This window comes from Neofelis nebulosa, chromosome 7 (assembly GCF_028018385.1).
Source record: "Neofelis nebulosa isolate mNeoNeb1 chromosome 7, mNeoNeb1.pri, whole genome shotgun sequence".
Taxonomy (NCBI): Eukaryota; Metazoa; Chordata; class Mammalia; order Carnivora; family Felidae; genus Neofelis; species Neofelis nebulosa.
Genome location: NC_080788.1, coordinates 7,781,492 through 7,795,461, shown reverse-complemented (window position 1 = coordinate 7,795,461; position 13,970 = coordinate 7,781,492). Strand labels below are relative to the sequence as shown.

Sequence of the window (13,970 nt, the reverse complement as noted above, 5' to 3'; positions counted from 1 at the left end):
AACTCCCTCCACCCTCTGCCTCTCTCTCCTGCCCCTGGCCCACCCACTGAAGCCAGAGACCTAAATGCAATTCATCTTTGCAGCTTTGCCTGGGATATACTAGGACCTCAACAGATGTTTCTGATGGGAACTAATGAATTCACATCTCAGGAAAATGCCACATGACCCCAAGGGCCACTATGAATAAACTTCACGGGACTCTAAGACACAAGGTTGGTCAGGGACAGCATGTGGCTGAGCCCCACTCTGGGGGACCCAATGCCCTTCTGATCCAGAAGAGTCACAATGGCTGGATTACCTAGAAGCCCACCCGGGAAAGGGCAGAGGACGACAGCAAGTCCCAAGAGACAAAGGGGTTAACCCCGGGAAGAGACTTTTACAAATCCATCAAGAAAAAAACCAGGGAAAAAAAGACACGAGACTGCTGGCCTGCTAAGGAATGAAAAGGGACGAGAATTAATGATGACTCCAAAATAGCCACGAGACTAATCTCATTTTCTAAATCTGTCCTTAACAAGAAAAATGGAGAAAAGAGATGTGGACAAATGGAAAGTAATGAAGCCTTAGGGGAGGGGAAAAAGGGAAAGAAAATCCACTAAGAAAAATCAAGGCTGGAAAACATGGGCACATGGTCTAATCCCCAAGGCTAGGAGACACGGAGGCCAGAGTGTTTACTCAGCATCAGACTGAGCTTTGAGAAAGCTGACAAGGTTACAAGAAAACCCTTAAAGCTCAGTCCAGTGGATCCTAGAGAATGGAGATACCTGAAATGAAAAAGCTCTATGCCGCACACAGGGTTTCGATGAAAAGAATCACACATCACAAATACTCTGGCTGGCAAGGTACGCAGCCACACTGTCTGGGTCACGTTGGGTCCGCCCTCGGTGGATCAGAATGTTGTCCATAAAACAAAGTGAACAGAAAGAAATTATCAGGGAAGACATCCTTAATCCCAGGACCACAGGGAGGCTGCAAGAGAAACACAAATGGACAAGAGGAAAGAAACTCAATTTAGGAAGCTGGCTACCTGCCTCCCTAGGGAACAAGATGCAAATCCTTTCCAGGGCTCCAGAAAGGCAATCACCCAGAGACTGAGGGTGTGACTTGACTAGAAATCAGAAGCAGCACATAAATACGTGGAGGCTAAGAAATTCCAGGTTGAAAATCCTGAGCTTGGCGAATTCTAGGATACAAAACACACTTGGGTTCTATGGAAGCAAGAAGGACCCGTCTCAAAGAGGCACAACAAATGCTCTGTCTGGTGTCACCAGATATTGTAGAGGCTGGGCTATGGGAAGAAGACCCCGCAGACCTACAGAAATGACACCACTCGGTGGCGCAAGGCAGTGTCAGGTGCTGAAGCTGCACACACCCCAGCACAAAACCATGAGCTGTTGAGGCAGGGACCTTAGAGCTCATCTAATCTGGTCCATATCCTTCCACTTTTTTGTAGTGGGCTCCACCACCTGCAAATAGTCTTTCCTGGGGCTGGGGCCAAAGACAGCCAGGGCTGGGGCCATGCAAAGCAGCCTTGTCCGAAAACAGGCAAGTTGAAAGCCTCCTTCTCCTGCCTCCGTACATAATAAGTGTGGGTTTATCTCCACCTCTTCCGTCACCAGGCTCCATTCTCTCTACTGAACACCCACCCTGTGTGATGCTCTGCTAACGGCCCCCCGAGTGCCAGCCGGGCATCGCCCACCCACCTAGACCCTGCCGGCAGCCGGGTGTAAACGAGGACTTGGTTTCGGACACCCCCTTAGTATTCTCCCACGGTCCTTCTTCCAAAGCATCCCTGATCCTGAGAAGTGCCACTCTGAAGCTTACTGCCTGACCATCCTTCCCAGCTGGGTTCCAGAAAACGGACTCCTGCCCAGGCTGGACCTCGGTGGCCACAGACAATAGATGGAGAGTGGAGTTATTAAAAGGGAAGGCTCTGGGGCGCCTGGGTGGCTCAGTCGGTTAAGTGGCCGACTTCGGCTCAGGTCATGATCTCACAGTCCGTGCGTTCGAGTCCCGCGTCGGGCTCTGTGCTGACAGCTCAGAGCCTGGAGCCTGTTTCAGATTCTGTGTCTCCCTCTCTCTGACCCTCCCCCATTCATGCTCTGTCTCTCTGTCTCAAAAATAAATAAACGTTAAAAAAAAATAAAAATAAAAAAAATAAAAGGGAAGGCTCTAGAGTCCCAGAGGCAGCCCACCCAGGGTTGGCTTGTCCCTGCCCCTTAGTAGCTGTGTCAACTTAGGCAAGTCACTTAACAACTCTGTGCCTCAAATTCCCCATCTGCAAAACGGAGACATCAATGCCCACTTGCCATAAAGTGACGTGGGAAGTGCACAGAAAGCCAGGCACATAGTGCGTGCTGCACAGAAAGCTGGGCATACAGTGAGTGCTTCACTGATGTTAAGTCCATGGGACTCACTGCATCGGAGTGCCTGCCCTGCGGGGAGGTAGGGAGAGGGGAAGGACTGCAGCTTTTCCCCTGGCCCTGCCCCTTGACGATCCCAGATGCCACCAAGAAGAATTTCCCAAAATGCTGAGGCCAGGCCTGGGCCATCTACAACACCGCTTCATTTTACAGACGTAGAAATGGACTGGATAGGTTAAGCAGCTCACCTAAGGTCACAGAACAATGCAGAAAAAGAGTAAAGTTCAAGGTGCGATCACCCAGTTGACAGCCAAATGGTACCTCTCAAAATGACAGCCATCCAGGTATCAAACAGCTCCCCACACCCGTGTGAGCCCAAACTTCAGCATCTTCTTCCCTCCTGCCCACGAAGCAGACATACCATGGCACACGGTGCTGCCTCTTAATGATCTGGGGAAATCCTCCTACAGTGACAAATGGTTCCGTTTCCACACCCTGTTCCCTTGGAATTCTTTCAGAGCTGACCTGCTGGCCAAACCCCAAAGCCTGGAACCATGAACATGTGTCTCAATACCTCCGGGAGGAATTTCAAGTGGGAAAAGGGCGGCTCTCACACCATGGAGAGCGGCAGCCCCTGTGTCATAAGTGCCCACGCCCAGCCATCCAAGCCCACACCTCCTCCAAAGCCCAACCCCACTGTCACCTGCTCCACGAGCCTCCTAGCCACTCCAGCCCACCTCTGATCGACAGTCATACTTAAGAGTCTAAGCCAGCGGCCCCTCTACTGGTTTGGATTGGAAGACTGGAAAAGGTCAACTTTGTGCAGAGTGTCAAAGGCATGAGTGGTATCATGAGTAACACACAACCTCTATAAAGAACCACCACTGGGGCACCTGGGTGGCTCAGTTAAACATCCAACTTCAGCTCAGGTCATGATCTCACGGTTCGTGGGTTCGAGCCCCACGGTGGGCTCTGTGCTGACAGCTCGGAGCCTGGAGCCTGATTTCAGGTTCTGTTGTCTCCCTCTCTCTGTGCCCCTCCCGTTCGTGCTCTCTCTCTCAAAAATAAACATTAAAAAAAAATTTTTTTAAGCCACCATTGGCTCACAATTTACTTCTTCGCACATATAAATTCAAGAAGGTTCAAAGCCATCGCTGCAATAGCATCCGCCTCCCTTGTGCTCTGAGACCCCTTCCTGAGGGAGACAGAAAGAAAGAGAATGACAGCTAAGCACTGAGAGGGTCCCAGTACGTGCCTGCCCATGCACGGGTTACGGCCATCGTTATCCCTGGTTTATCTGTTTCTTTTCTTACTACAGCCAATGTTTAGTTCTTTCTCCTACTGCATGTCCACAGAAGGTCAGCTGTGGCTTTGTCCCCATCAGCTTCCCAGCGAGACTCAGGATAATGGAGCAGCCTCTGTCTGAATGTAACATCCTGTGTCCCGTGACAAAGGGCAAAGAGACAGAAAAGCCCTACACAGGCTCTAAAAGCTGTGGAGAGAGGCATGGGACACACACACACACACACACACACACACACACACACGCACGTGCATTGTTTTTATTGATATATAATTCACATACCATATAGTTCACCCACTTAACCGTACGATTGGATATTTTCTGGTACATTCACATGGTTGTGCAACCACTTTGAGGACATTTTTCATCACCCCCAAAAAAGAAATCCCATACTATACCCAGTCTATTCCTAACCTATCTTAACTACAGTGAAGACTGTAAGTTACGAAAGTGTTTCTTTATGCCCAGGAGAACATGGCATAATATAAACCTCATTTGTCACATCTAGAATAGTAGTTTTAGGCACCCTGGGGCACCTGAGTGGCTCAGTCGGTTAAGCGGCCGACTTCGGCTCAGGTCACGATCTCACGGTTCGTGAGTTTGAGCCCCCACGTTGGGCTCTGTGCTGACAGATCAGAGCCTGGAGCCTGCTTCAGATTCTGTGTCTCCCTCTCTCTCTCTACCCCTCCCCCACTTGCACTCTGTCTCTCTGTCTCTCTCTCAAAAATAAACATTAAAAAAAGAATTTGAGGGGCGCCTGGGTGGCGCAGTCGGTTAAGCGTCCGACTTCAGCCAGGTCACGATCTCGCGGTCCGTGAGTTCGAGCCCCGCGTCAGGCTCTGGGCTGATGGCTCGGAGCCTGGAGCCTGTTTCCCATTCTGTGTCTCCCTCTCTCTCTGCCCCTCCCCCGTTCATGCTCTGTCTCTCTCTGTCCCAAAAAATAAATAAAAAACATTGAAAAAAAAAAAAATTAAAAAAAAAAAAAAAAAAAAAGAATTTGAAATGGCTGTGACCTGCTAGGTATAAACCACACATCCCAGCCACCACACACCTGTCTCTAGGACATCCTCGGATAGGTTCTTAACTCAGGTCCACAGGAAAGCTATAAATCCCCAAAAATGCGTACAAAATGGTGTGCTGGGGCAGAGGGGGAGAACTTTTTCTGAGGAGAAATTGTACAGCTTTAACCATATTCTCAAAAAAAAAAAAAAAAAAAGGATCAGAGTCACTCTCCTGGCTATGCCAAGGCCTCATATTCCCCCAAATAGCTGGTAAGCTCTGTAAGGACGGGAACCATGTCTTGCGCATGATAAATCCCCTAGAGCATGCAGCACTTAGAAGGGGAGGAACACAGGAGAGCCTTAATACGTAGTTCTCTACGTAGTTATTTGGCTGCATACTGAGAATGTGACTGTCACAGTGTAACCTCAAGAATCACAGCAACAACAGCTGACATATACCGCTTCTTATTATGGGTCACATATTCATCTCAATACTTCGTATGCATTAATCCATGTAATCTTGCTAACAACCCTCTTATCCCCCGTATTTCAAACGAGGAGATTCAGGCACAGACTGATTCAGATTATGTTAAGTGACTTGCCCAAGATGTACAGATATATGGAACAGAGCTGGAAGTTAAACTCGGGCAGTGTGGTGCGAGAGGACCTCTTAGCTACTCATCCAAAGAACCAAACTGGCTGATGGGATTTCGTGAGAGGCATCAGCTCGAGCACCAGGTTCGAGGGGGCTTCTGAGCAGACAGAGCTGTAGGAGCAGAAATCTCAAAGAGAGAAGTTGCCTTCGCTGTACGTTTTCATGTGACATTTCAGCAGAGTGGTGTTGTGATGGGATTACGTCCTATTTGCACATTTTATAGCAGTGTTATGGTAGAGGTGTTTTGTGTACATTATTTGCCCTGTATAGCCTTTCTTTTTAACACAGCTTCAATGTTCTCCACCATACACAGAGTGTGAGGAGTTCTGGCTAGAGAGGACCCGAGAACGGTCAACAGGACGATACGGTGGAAAGAATGTCACGCTGCTAATACCAAGACCTGTGTTCTAGTCCTGGCTCAGTTTCTACCCATAGATCTTGGTCAGAGTTCTTCTCTACTATAGAAGAAATCCACCCTCTCGTCCACAGAATGATCAAGTCAGACTAGCCAACAAATGGCTATGTCCAACAAAGAGCTACGGGCCACTTGCTATGGGACAGGTGTTATTCTAGGTACTGGAGCTACAGCAGAGAACAACACAAAGTCCCTGCCCCATGGAAACTGACATTCTCGCAGGGGACATGGGGTATAAACAATTTAACAGATAACTGACCACACAGTCGAAAGTAACAAGGGCCAGGGAAACTGTTAAGCCACAGGTTGTAATTGGGTGACAGGTGCATGAAGAGAAGAAAGGCCACGGAAACTGGGTGGTCAGAGAGGCCGGGCGAAGCAAGGGGCATCAGAGAGAATGATGACAAGGAGCCAACCATGCAGAGATCTGGGGCCAGTGGATCAGCAAGGACAAAAACTCCAAGGGGAGGAACGAACATGGCACATTCAGGGAACTGAAAGAGAGTTAGTTCATCAGGCTGCAACAGAGGGACACCTAGGTGGCTCAGTTGGTCAAGTGTCGGCTCAGGTCATGATCTAGAGATTCCTGAGCTGAAGTCATGCATCAGGCTCTCTACTGGCAGCGCAGAGCCCACTTCAGATCCTCTGGCCCCCTCTCTCTGCCCCTCCCCACGCCCGCGCGTGTGCTCTCTCTCTCTCAAAAATAAATATTTGAAAAAACTGAATTAAAATAAAATAAAATGGGCTGCAGCAGAGAGCAAGGGAGGAAAGTGCCAGGGAAGGAGACAAAGAGAGGAAACCAAAACAGCCCGAATCCTGTGGCCATGGTAAGGGGTTTAGCTTTTATTCTAAGTAACGTGGGAAGCTAATTGGAGGGCTTTAAGCAGTGGAATGACACAACTGGATTTTTGTGTTTAAAATATCACTCTGGCAACGGTACTAGAAACGAAATGTAAGGAACAAAAAGTAAGAAAACCAGTTAGGAAGCTGTTGCCAGAGAGCCTGGACCAAGATGGTATATGGTGGGTAACCGGTGGAAGGATAGAAGAAAGCAGGCGAAGGGAAGAGAAGCAGCAAAATGACTCAGGAGATTCTCGTGTGAGTGATCTAGCGGGTGGTACTGCTTACAAAAACAGGAACCACCAAGGGAAACAGGTTTGGAGGGAGGAGGTGGACCGAAACCAACAATTCTGTTTTCGCCAAGTTAAGTGTGACCCAAATCTTAGCCACTCAAGTGGAGATGTCAAGCAGGAGATTTAACAAAAGTGGTTTAACATATGAAAGAAATCTAAAGGGCGGAGATGAAGGGCGCCCGGTGGCTCAGCCAGTTGAGCATCTGACTCCGGATTTCAGCTCAGGTCATGACCTCTTGGTTCGTGAATTCGAGCCTGATGCTGCGCAGACAGCTCGGGATGCACTCCCCCCACCTCTCTCGCTCTTTTTTTCCTCTCTCTCAAAATAAATAAACTTAAAAAAATCAAGAGCAGGGATGAGAGCAGAGACAGGAATATAAATTTGGGGGGGTTAGCTCTAGAGCCCTTTCTGCTTTAATTACCTGTGATTATGGAGAATCAGAAACCAATGATCAGGGAAGAAGTCATTAATAACAGCAAAAACATATACTAAGTCTTTCATAAAGCACCATCTTAAGCACTTTCTAAGCATCATCTTATTGAAGGCTCGGGACAATCCCAGGAAGTAGGAATTCTTACAATCCCTTCAAAACTCACGGAAATTCAGCAGCTTGCCTAAATAAGACATAGAAACTTACTACGTAAGACGTGAAGGATCCAGATTTGAACCCCTGGCCCTTCTCTCTCTAAAACCCATGCTGTTAGCTACACAGTGCTCAATGGCTAAGTCCTCCATGTGGAACAGATGAGGTAGGGCACATGTGGGAGAAGCAGTAAGGGGACAAGAGTACCACTCGCCAATCCCTTTGGGACCTGGAGGAAAGTCCGTGCAGAGGGAAGAGGCAGGCAGGAAGGCAAAAGTCTACTGATAAAGTATCTACACATTGTGTCGTATCCCAGAATGGGGGGTTACTTCAAGGAGAAAAAGCATTGAGTGATTTACAATACATAATGAATCAATCTCGCCACGTTTCCATCCCAATAACCTCGAGAGAAATGTACTGCCTTCTCAGTCAAGTTGTGAAATGGCAGGGACTCGGCCGATTCCTCTTTCCCTACCCGCCCAGGGCCATTGACTTTCTCTCCTTGGGAACACAATACAGTTGACACAATCATGCTCCCATCAGGACATTCTCCCCCTCGTCGCCCCATCACACTCCCACACAGGTCAGCTCAGGGCTGGCTCACTCAGCTGAAGATCAAGGGTGCATCTGCTTACGACAGAGAGGGACAACTTAATGTGGTATCCAGAGCTTTGTGAGCAAAAGCAAGAAACGGAACACCAGAGAAACCTGACCACAACAACTCGAAGGGATTAAATAAATTCTTTTGGCTTGCTGGAGTTTCACATTGCATATTCTTGGAAATGAAGGAGCCACAGGCTAATCCTAAGAAGTCTTTTATAATAAAGATATTCAGGTTGTAACATAACTGTCGTTATAGGATTTGACCTGAATAGGAAAAGAAACCAAACAGAACTTTCTCAACAGAGGTCTTGGAGGATGGATGGTGATAAACCCCCAGGAGAAACAGCAGCTCTCTCTTATAAAACTTTAAAGATTCCCGCCCCTCCCATAAGGAGTTCTTGCTGGAGAACCACAGGGAGAGACACAAACATGCCTGGTCTGTAGAACAATACACGGACTTCAGAGGCTTGGGGACCACAGTCCAGGTCCTGGCTGTTCCACTAACTGCTGTGTGATCTTGGGAGAAGTCAGTTATGATTTCTGTGCCTCAGTGTTCCCATCTATCAAATGGGGATAGAGGAACCCTCACTTAGGGTTACCAAGAGGAACACGGTCGTATTTGCAAAAAGCACCAGGCATAGTCCTTGGCACAGGGTCAGTTCTCAGTCAATACTAGCCTTTCCTTCTTCTCTCCTGACACTAGCCTTTTTATGCAATTTTCTAACCACCTTAAGAAGAAAAAAAAAATTTTTAATTTCTTCAGTGAAAAATATTGCCCCTTCTGGCCCATGAGGTATAACGGAAAGATTCCTGGAAAGAAAATCAGAGGACTTCACAGTAGTTCGGCTTCTACTCACAAGTGAGACCCTCTCTAGCCCTGCCTCCTGGGCTGTCTACCACCCTCCCCCAGCCAGCATGGGAATGAGAGTTCAAGGAGATAATGTGGGAAAGCACTTCGAGAACTCTAAAGTGCTCCACAGATGGAAGAAAATATCACCATTTTAGTGCAGTTCAGAGACAGACGTCTACATTATTCGGCTTATGGGGACCCCAGACTGCAAAGATCCGGCCGATGTGAGCCACGCCAAAGAAAACAAACCCCCAAAAAGGAAGAGATGAGCCAGCTGCAGAAACGGGGCTGGGAAACTCGGCAAATAATCCAAGTTCACTAGTGCGGGTGGATGTGGATGTGGATGTGGTCTCCAATCGGATGGAAACCAAGGGTAAGCTCATCAGCCGAATCGTTTGGGTCCTTTCTGAAACTAACGTCATCAGAGAGGGGTGTTGAGGGAGTCTAGAGCAGGGGGACTAAATGGAAAGAACAGAGAATCTTTCCGGGGTCATTCATCAGTATTCAAGGAAGAAAGAAACGAGAGATTGCAGAGGGGAGTATCCCAGGCTCCAGACAGATGGACTGCACTGCAGGATATATGACTTTTCCAGAACAAAGTCGCGGTCAGAATCATCAAGGCCACTTGGTCCCCCCTCTTCTGTTCTATTACCACCACCATGAGTAACGGTAATTACTATCACTATTAACAACTGCGGTTTCTGAACCCTGACCATTTATTGGTCACTGTGCTAAGTGCTGTGTGTGCCTCCTTAACTTCATCTTCCCCATATCCCATCCACAAAGTGTGCCCATTTTACAGATGAGCAAATAGCTATTCCAATTATCCACTTGGAAGATCTTTATCCTTACGAATCCTTAATCCAGGAGCTAAGAAAAGGATCTAAGGGTCAAGGACACGCCAGTGTCTCAGAAAGGCTCTCCCTTGGTGTAGATGAATCACAATTTCCTTTTCTCAGGCTCAATAAAGGACAGAAAAAAACCTGAAGCAGTCAAGAAAAGGTGGTCAGTCACTCATAAACCTTGAAGTAGGACACAAGAGTCCTCCTCTCCAGCCTTCTTCATGACACACAACTTGGCCTCAACATCATTGGTTCATTTTTCTGCCCTGAGGAAGAAGCAGACCCTGAGTGATGCAACAGCAGCTTAGAAGTGGGGGGAAGGGGGGTACCAGAGCCAATCAGGACAATTTAGATAACTTGACATCAGTACAGAGGGTGATGATTTCACTTCCTGCTTCTTATTCCGTACAGAGGAGACAAGAAAAGACTTCTCAGCCATCACCTAAAAAAAAAAAAAAAAAAGAAAAAGAAAAAAAGAAAAAAGCCGCCAAGCCAGGGCTCGGCAATCAGTGTTGGAGTAAGTGATCATCTTGTGATTGCTCAGCTGGGGCCCAAGACTTGTAACTGCATTTAGAGTACAGAAATAGAAGATGCTGCAAGAGAGCAGAGAAACCTGGCCCGTTTGCCAGGAGAAAAATGTCCTGAAGCTGCTGGGAAATTCACTCACTTGGGATCAGGGGGTGTGTCCTCGTTAAGTGGGAAAAGTTAACAAATAAGCCCATCGATGAAGTCCACCTCCTTCACTCCTCTGTGGAGTGTCCACTGTAGCTTCCTCTCGACAGGTGCTAAATCTCTCATACCAAGCTAAGCATCCCAACTGGCCTCTGATGTACAGCCAGGCCCAAATTGGGGGTAGATTGATTGTAGCCCATCCTTCTTGCCAACAGCAAGCACTTTGGCAAAAGCTGCCCGATGCTACCAGGAGAAAACAGGGCCCGAGGTCATGGGCAGGCTCCCAGTTATCAACAGAACCACTCCAACCAGACCCGTTCTGCCCACCAAACCTTGGGACTCTTACAAGCCCCACAAGCCTGTCACGGCCACCACCCATCAGACCCCAGATCATCCCCAAGGAGACCATGGGTCACACCTTTCTTGCAGGATCTCAAGGGTAAGTCAAAGGAATGTTCCAGTACATTGCACTTCAGAGATGCACCCCTGCTCCCATTTCTGGGGCCCAAAGAAAACTGAGGGATCCCAAAGCCCTCTTGATTTTCCTGAGAGCTGCAGGTAACCCAATGCCTTAGAAGTCTCTAGGGCATAAGCACCCGGCCTCTGTCCTCTCCCATGTTGACAGCTTCCCTCCCCCAAGTGTGACTACCACAAACTGGTACTCCATGTGCCATATTCTGCGCATGGAGATGTTCTGTTTGGCCCGTGGGGTAGAGGGGTTTTGTCTTCAGTTGCCAGCTTTTAAAACTTGAGTGGTTTCGCTGGACCTCCAGCTCTTTTTGAAAAAACAGTAAGTCTGGCAACGCGAGGCCACCACCCCCACGCAACAGCAGCATCAGCTGGCTGCCCCTTCAGAGGGGACATGTGGTCCCCGGCCTCCACCGTCCCCACGTGACCTGCCATGGGCGGTTAACTTTGTGAACTTTGAACGAGTTAGCATGAAAAGAAAGACTTCTCGGAGGTCAAAAGCTTCTTCCCCTGGGATATTTTACATTGAAATTCAAATCCCCAATAAAATAAACACCTGGAGCATCTGGTCCAAGGCCCTCCTCTGGTTCCAGCTACGCCTCCAGCTGCAAAGAACACACATGAGGAGAATCTCACCACAGACGCTAGACTAGGATAAGGGGCAACGGCTAAATGGGACATTTGGAAAGGAGGTCTCGTCCCCCACAGCTAATACATCAGGGCCTGAGCAAGGGCCTTGCAGCATGCCAGTTCCAGATGGAGAAAAGAAAGGTGAGCACCAAGCAAGGGTGGCCATAACTGGTGTGTGTGTGTGTGTGTGTGTGTGTGTGTTCACTGATTACTTACTATGTGCTTGAGAAAGCACACAGAGGAACAGAGGGTGAGGCCAGGACCCCCAAAGGGAACCACCCCTACCACCACAATCCTCCATGGTCTCTTCTTTTTCCCTTCCTCCCTTCCCGCCACTTTCTGAGAGCTTTCTCTGGATGTTCTGCCTCTTCAGAGGACACTCCTATCCAGCAGACTGCCCTCCTCTCATCAAAGGCAAAATGCCTCGGCCAGTACAACTCTCCTGTGGCCAAAGGAAAGATTCACCTGCACGTCACTGCTCCATTTTCTCCCCAAATACAACAGACTCCTGCCTCTCCACCTGGTTCCTGCCGAATCTCTACTCTCTCAGGAACGTGCCCAGTGGATGTCCAAGGTGGCCACAGGTCCAACCAGAGCCAACCCTGAGGAGGCCCTTCCGCCATCAGACATGGAAGGCAGGGGGAAGGAAGGGGTGGAGGGAGGTACAGACAAGAATCCCACCCAGAGCCATGCGACCCGCAAACTGTCCCAGACAAAGCTGTGTGACCTCTTATACAGGGGTCTCCATTCTCTGAGCCCTTCTCCACGGAACCCAGAGCCTATTCAGACACAACACTTGGTCTGCCCCTGCCTTCCCTCTTTTCCCAGCGCCGCCTCAACACACAGCCGCACACGCACACACACACACACACTCGGACCTACGAATGCTCTCAGAAGCATAGCGTTCACATCACAGATAAGTGGAATATCTTATTTACATTCCCATCAAATTGCAAATGAAAAACAAACAAACTTGGGAGTCAGGAGACTTTCCCCCTCCAAGCCCTGGTTTAGGCTTTTCCTTCTGACAGGAACCTTAGAGATCCTCAAATCCCAAACCCTCACCATAGGAGGTAAAGTTGGAGGCCCAGGGCACACAGCGACAAGGCCAGGCCCAGACCTCAGGTCTCCAATTCCGCCGCCCAGCACTCTCCTGCCACGCGCCCACCCTCGCTCCCTGCAGCCCAGGTCCCAGCTCTACTCACATATAGCGCAAGTGAGGGTTCTTGGCAAAGGCTCTGGGCTGGATGCTCCTAAGTCCTGAGTTCTTGATGGTCCTGGAGAGAGAGAAAAACAGGGTCAGCAGAGCCTACAGAGCACCGGGACATCTGCTCCCAGCTGAGCTGACAGAAGGTCGTGCCAAGGCTGCACCTGCAGCCGCCCCTGTGAACTGAATGCATTTCCTCATCCTCCAGCATCACCAGGGGCCCAGGGGATGGTATCTGGGCTCACACCCCACCGGGACCCGGGAGAGGGATCCGGATGTGCCCGCAGCGGTCGGCAAGCAGGTAACAACAACCGGTCTCCTCCTCAAGAATCTGGTCCAGTGACTGTCCCTACTCCCTCTCCAACCCCAAGTGCCCCAGAGCCACTAACACCTACAGTCAGAAGGAGGTGGCTGGGAATGTGGCACTTTGGGGGAGACCATTAGTCAACCACAGGGTTGAGGCAAGAACACTAGTCCGGAGACCTGAGTTCAGGTCCTGCCCTGAAACTCTAACTACTGGTGAGAACACAGAACACCCTTGCTTTCTAGGCTGAGAGGAAATGGGGGAGGGGGAGGGCGTGGGCTCTGAAGGCCAGGACATCCCCCAAGTAGGTGGTACTGACTCTACTAAAAGAGAAACAATGGAGCAAAGTGCAGAGGACAGCTGGCAGTGCCCAGCACCCCTCCGCACCCCCCCACCCCCCTCCGGCCTGTGACCCCACCCAGCCCAGGAGGCAGCCTGACATCCCCCTACCCCCATCTCCACCCACGACTTCCCAGCGACCCCACCCAGCCCTGGAGACAGCCTGACATCCCCCCCCACACACACACACACACCCACCCATCACCCCACCCGTGACCCCACCCAGCCCAGGAGGCAGCCTGACATTTTCTGCCCCCCCACACCCCACCCGTGACCCCACCCAGCCCTGGAGGCAGCCTGACATCCCCCTACCCCTATCCCCACCCATAACTTCCCAGCGACCCCACCCAACCCTGGAGGCAGCCCAAAGCCCCGGCCAAGACCCAGACCGGGCACACTCACAGCTTCTGGAGGCCAGTGTAGAGCTCCATGTCCACTGCATTGAGCGTGTGCAGGCCCCGCCAGTTCTCTATGTGTCTGCGGGGGAGGAGGAAAGACAGGGTTCAGGTCGGCCGGGGTCCCCAGGAAAGGTGCCATCTTCAGAGCCAGAGAGACCCGGCTTCGAATCCCAGATTGCCTACACACTAGCCAGGCCTTCTGC

General features: G+C 49.9%; 1 protein-coding gene across 6 annotated transcripts in view; it reads right to left on the bottom strand.

Annotated features, from left to right (window-relative positions):
• Positions 1-13,970, bottom strand: part of NTRK3 (neurotrophic receptor tyrosine kinase 3) — a 386,931-nt gene that overhangs the window by 298,765 nt on the left and 74,196 nt on the right. For all 6 annotated transcript variants that reach the window (XM_058736651.1, XM_058736645.1, XM_058736646.1 and 3 more), the window contains exons 2-3: positions 13,772-13,846; positions 12,725-12,796 (exon numbers count right to left, since the gene is read on the bottom strand). In XM_058736651.1, the coding sequence (XP_058592634.1) occupies positions 12,725-12,796; positions 13,772-13,846 (147 nt within the window). The remainder of the gene's footprint in view (positions 1-12,724; positions 12,797-13,771; positions 13,847-13,970) is intronic.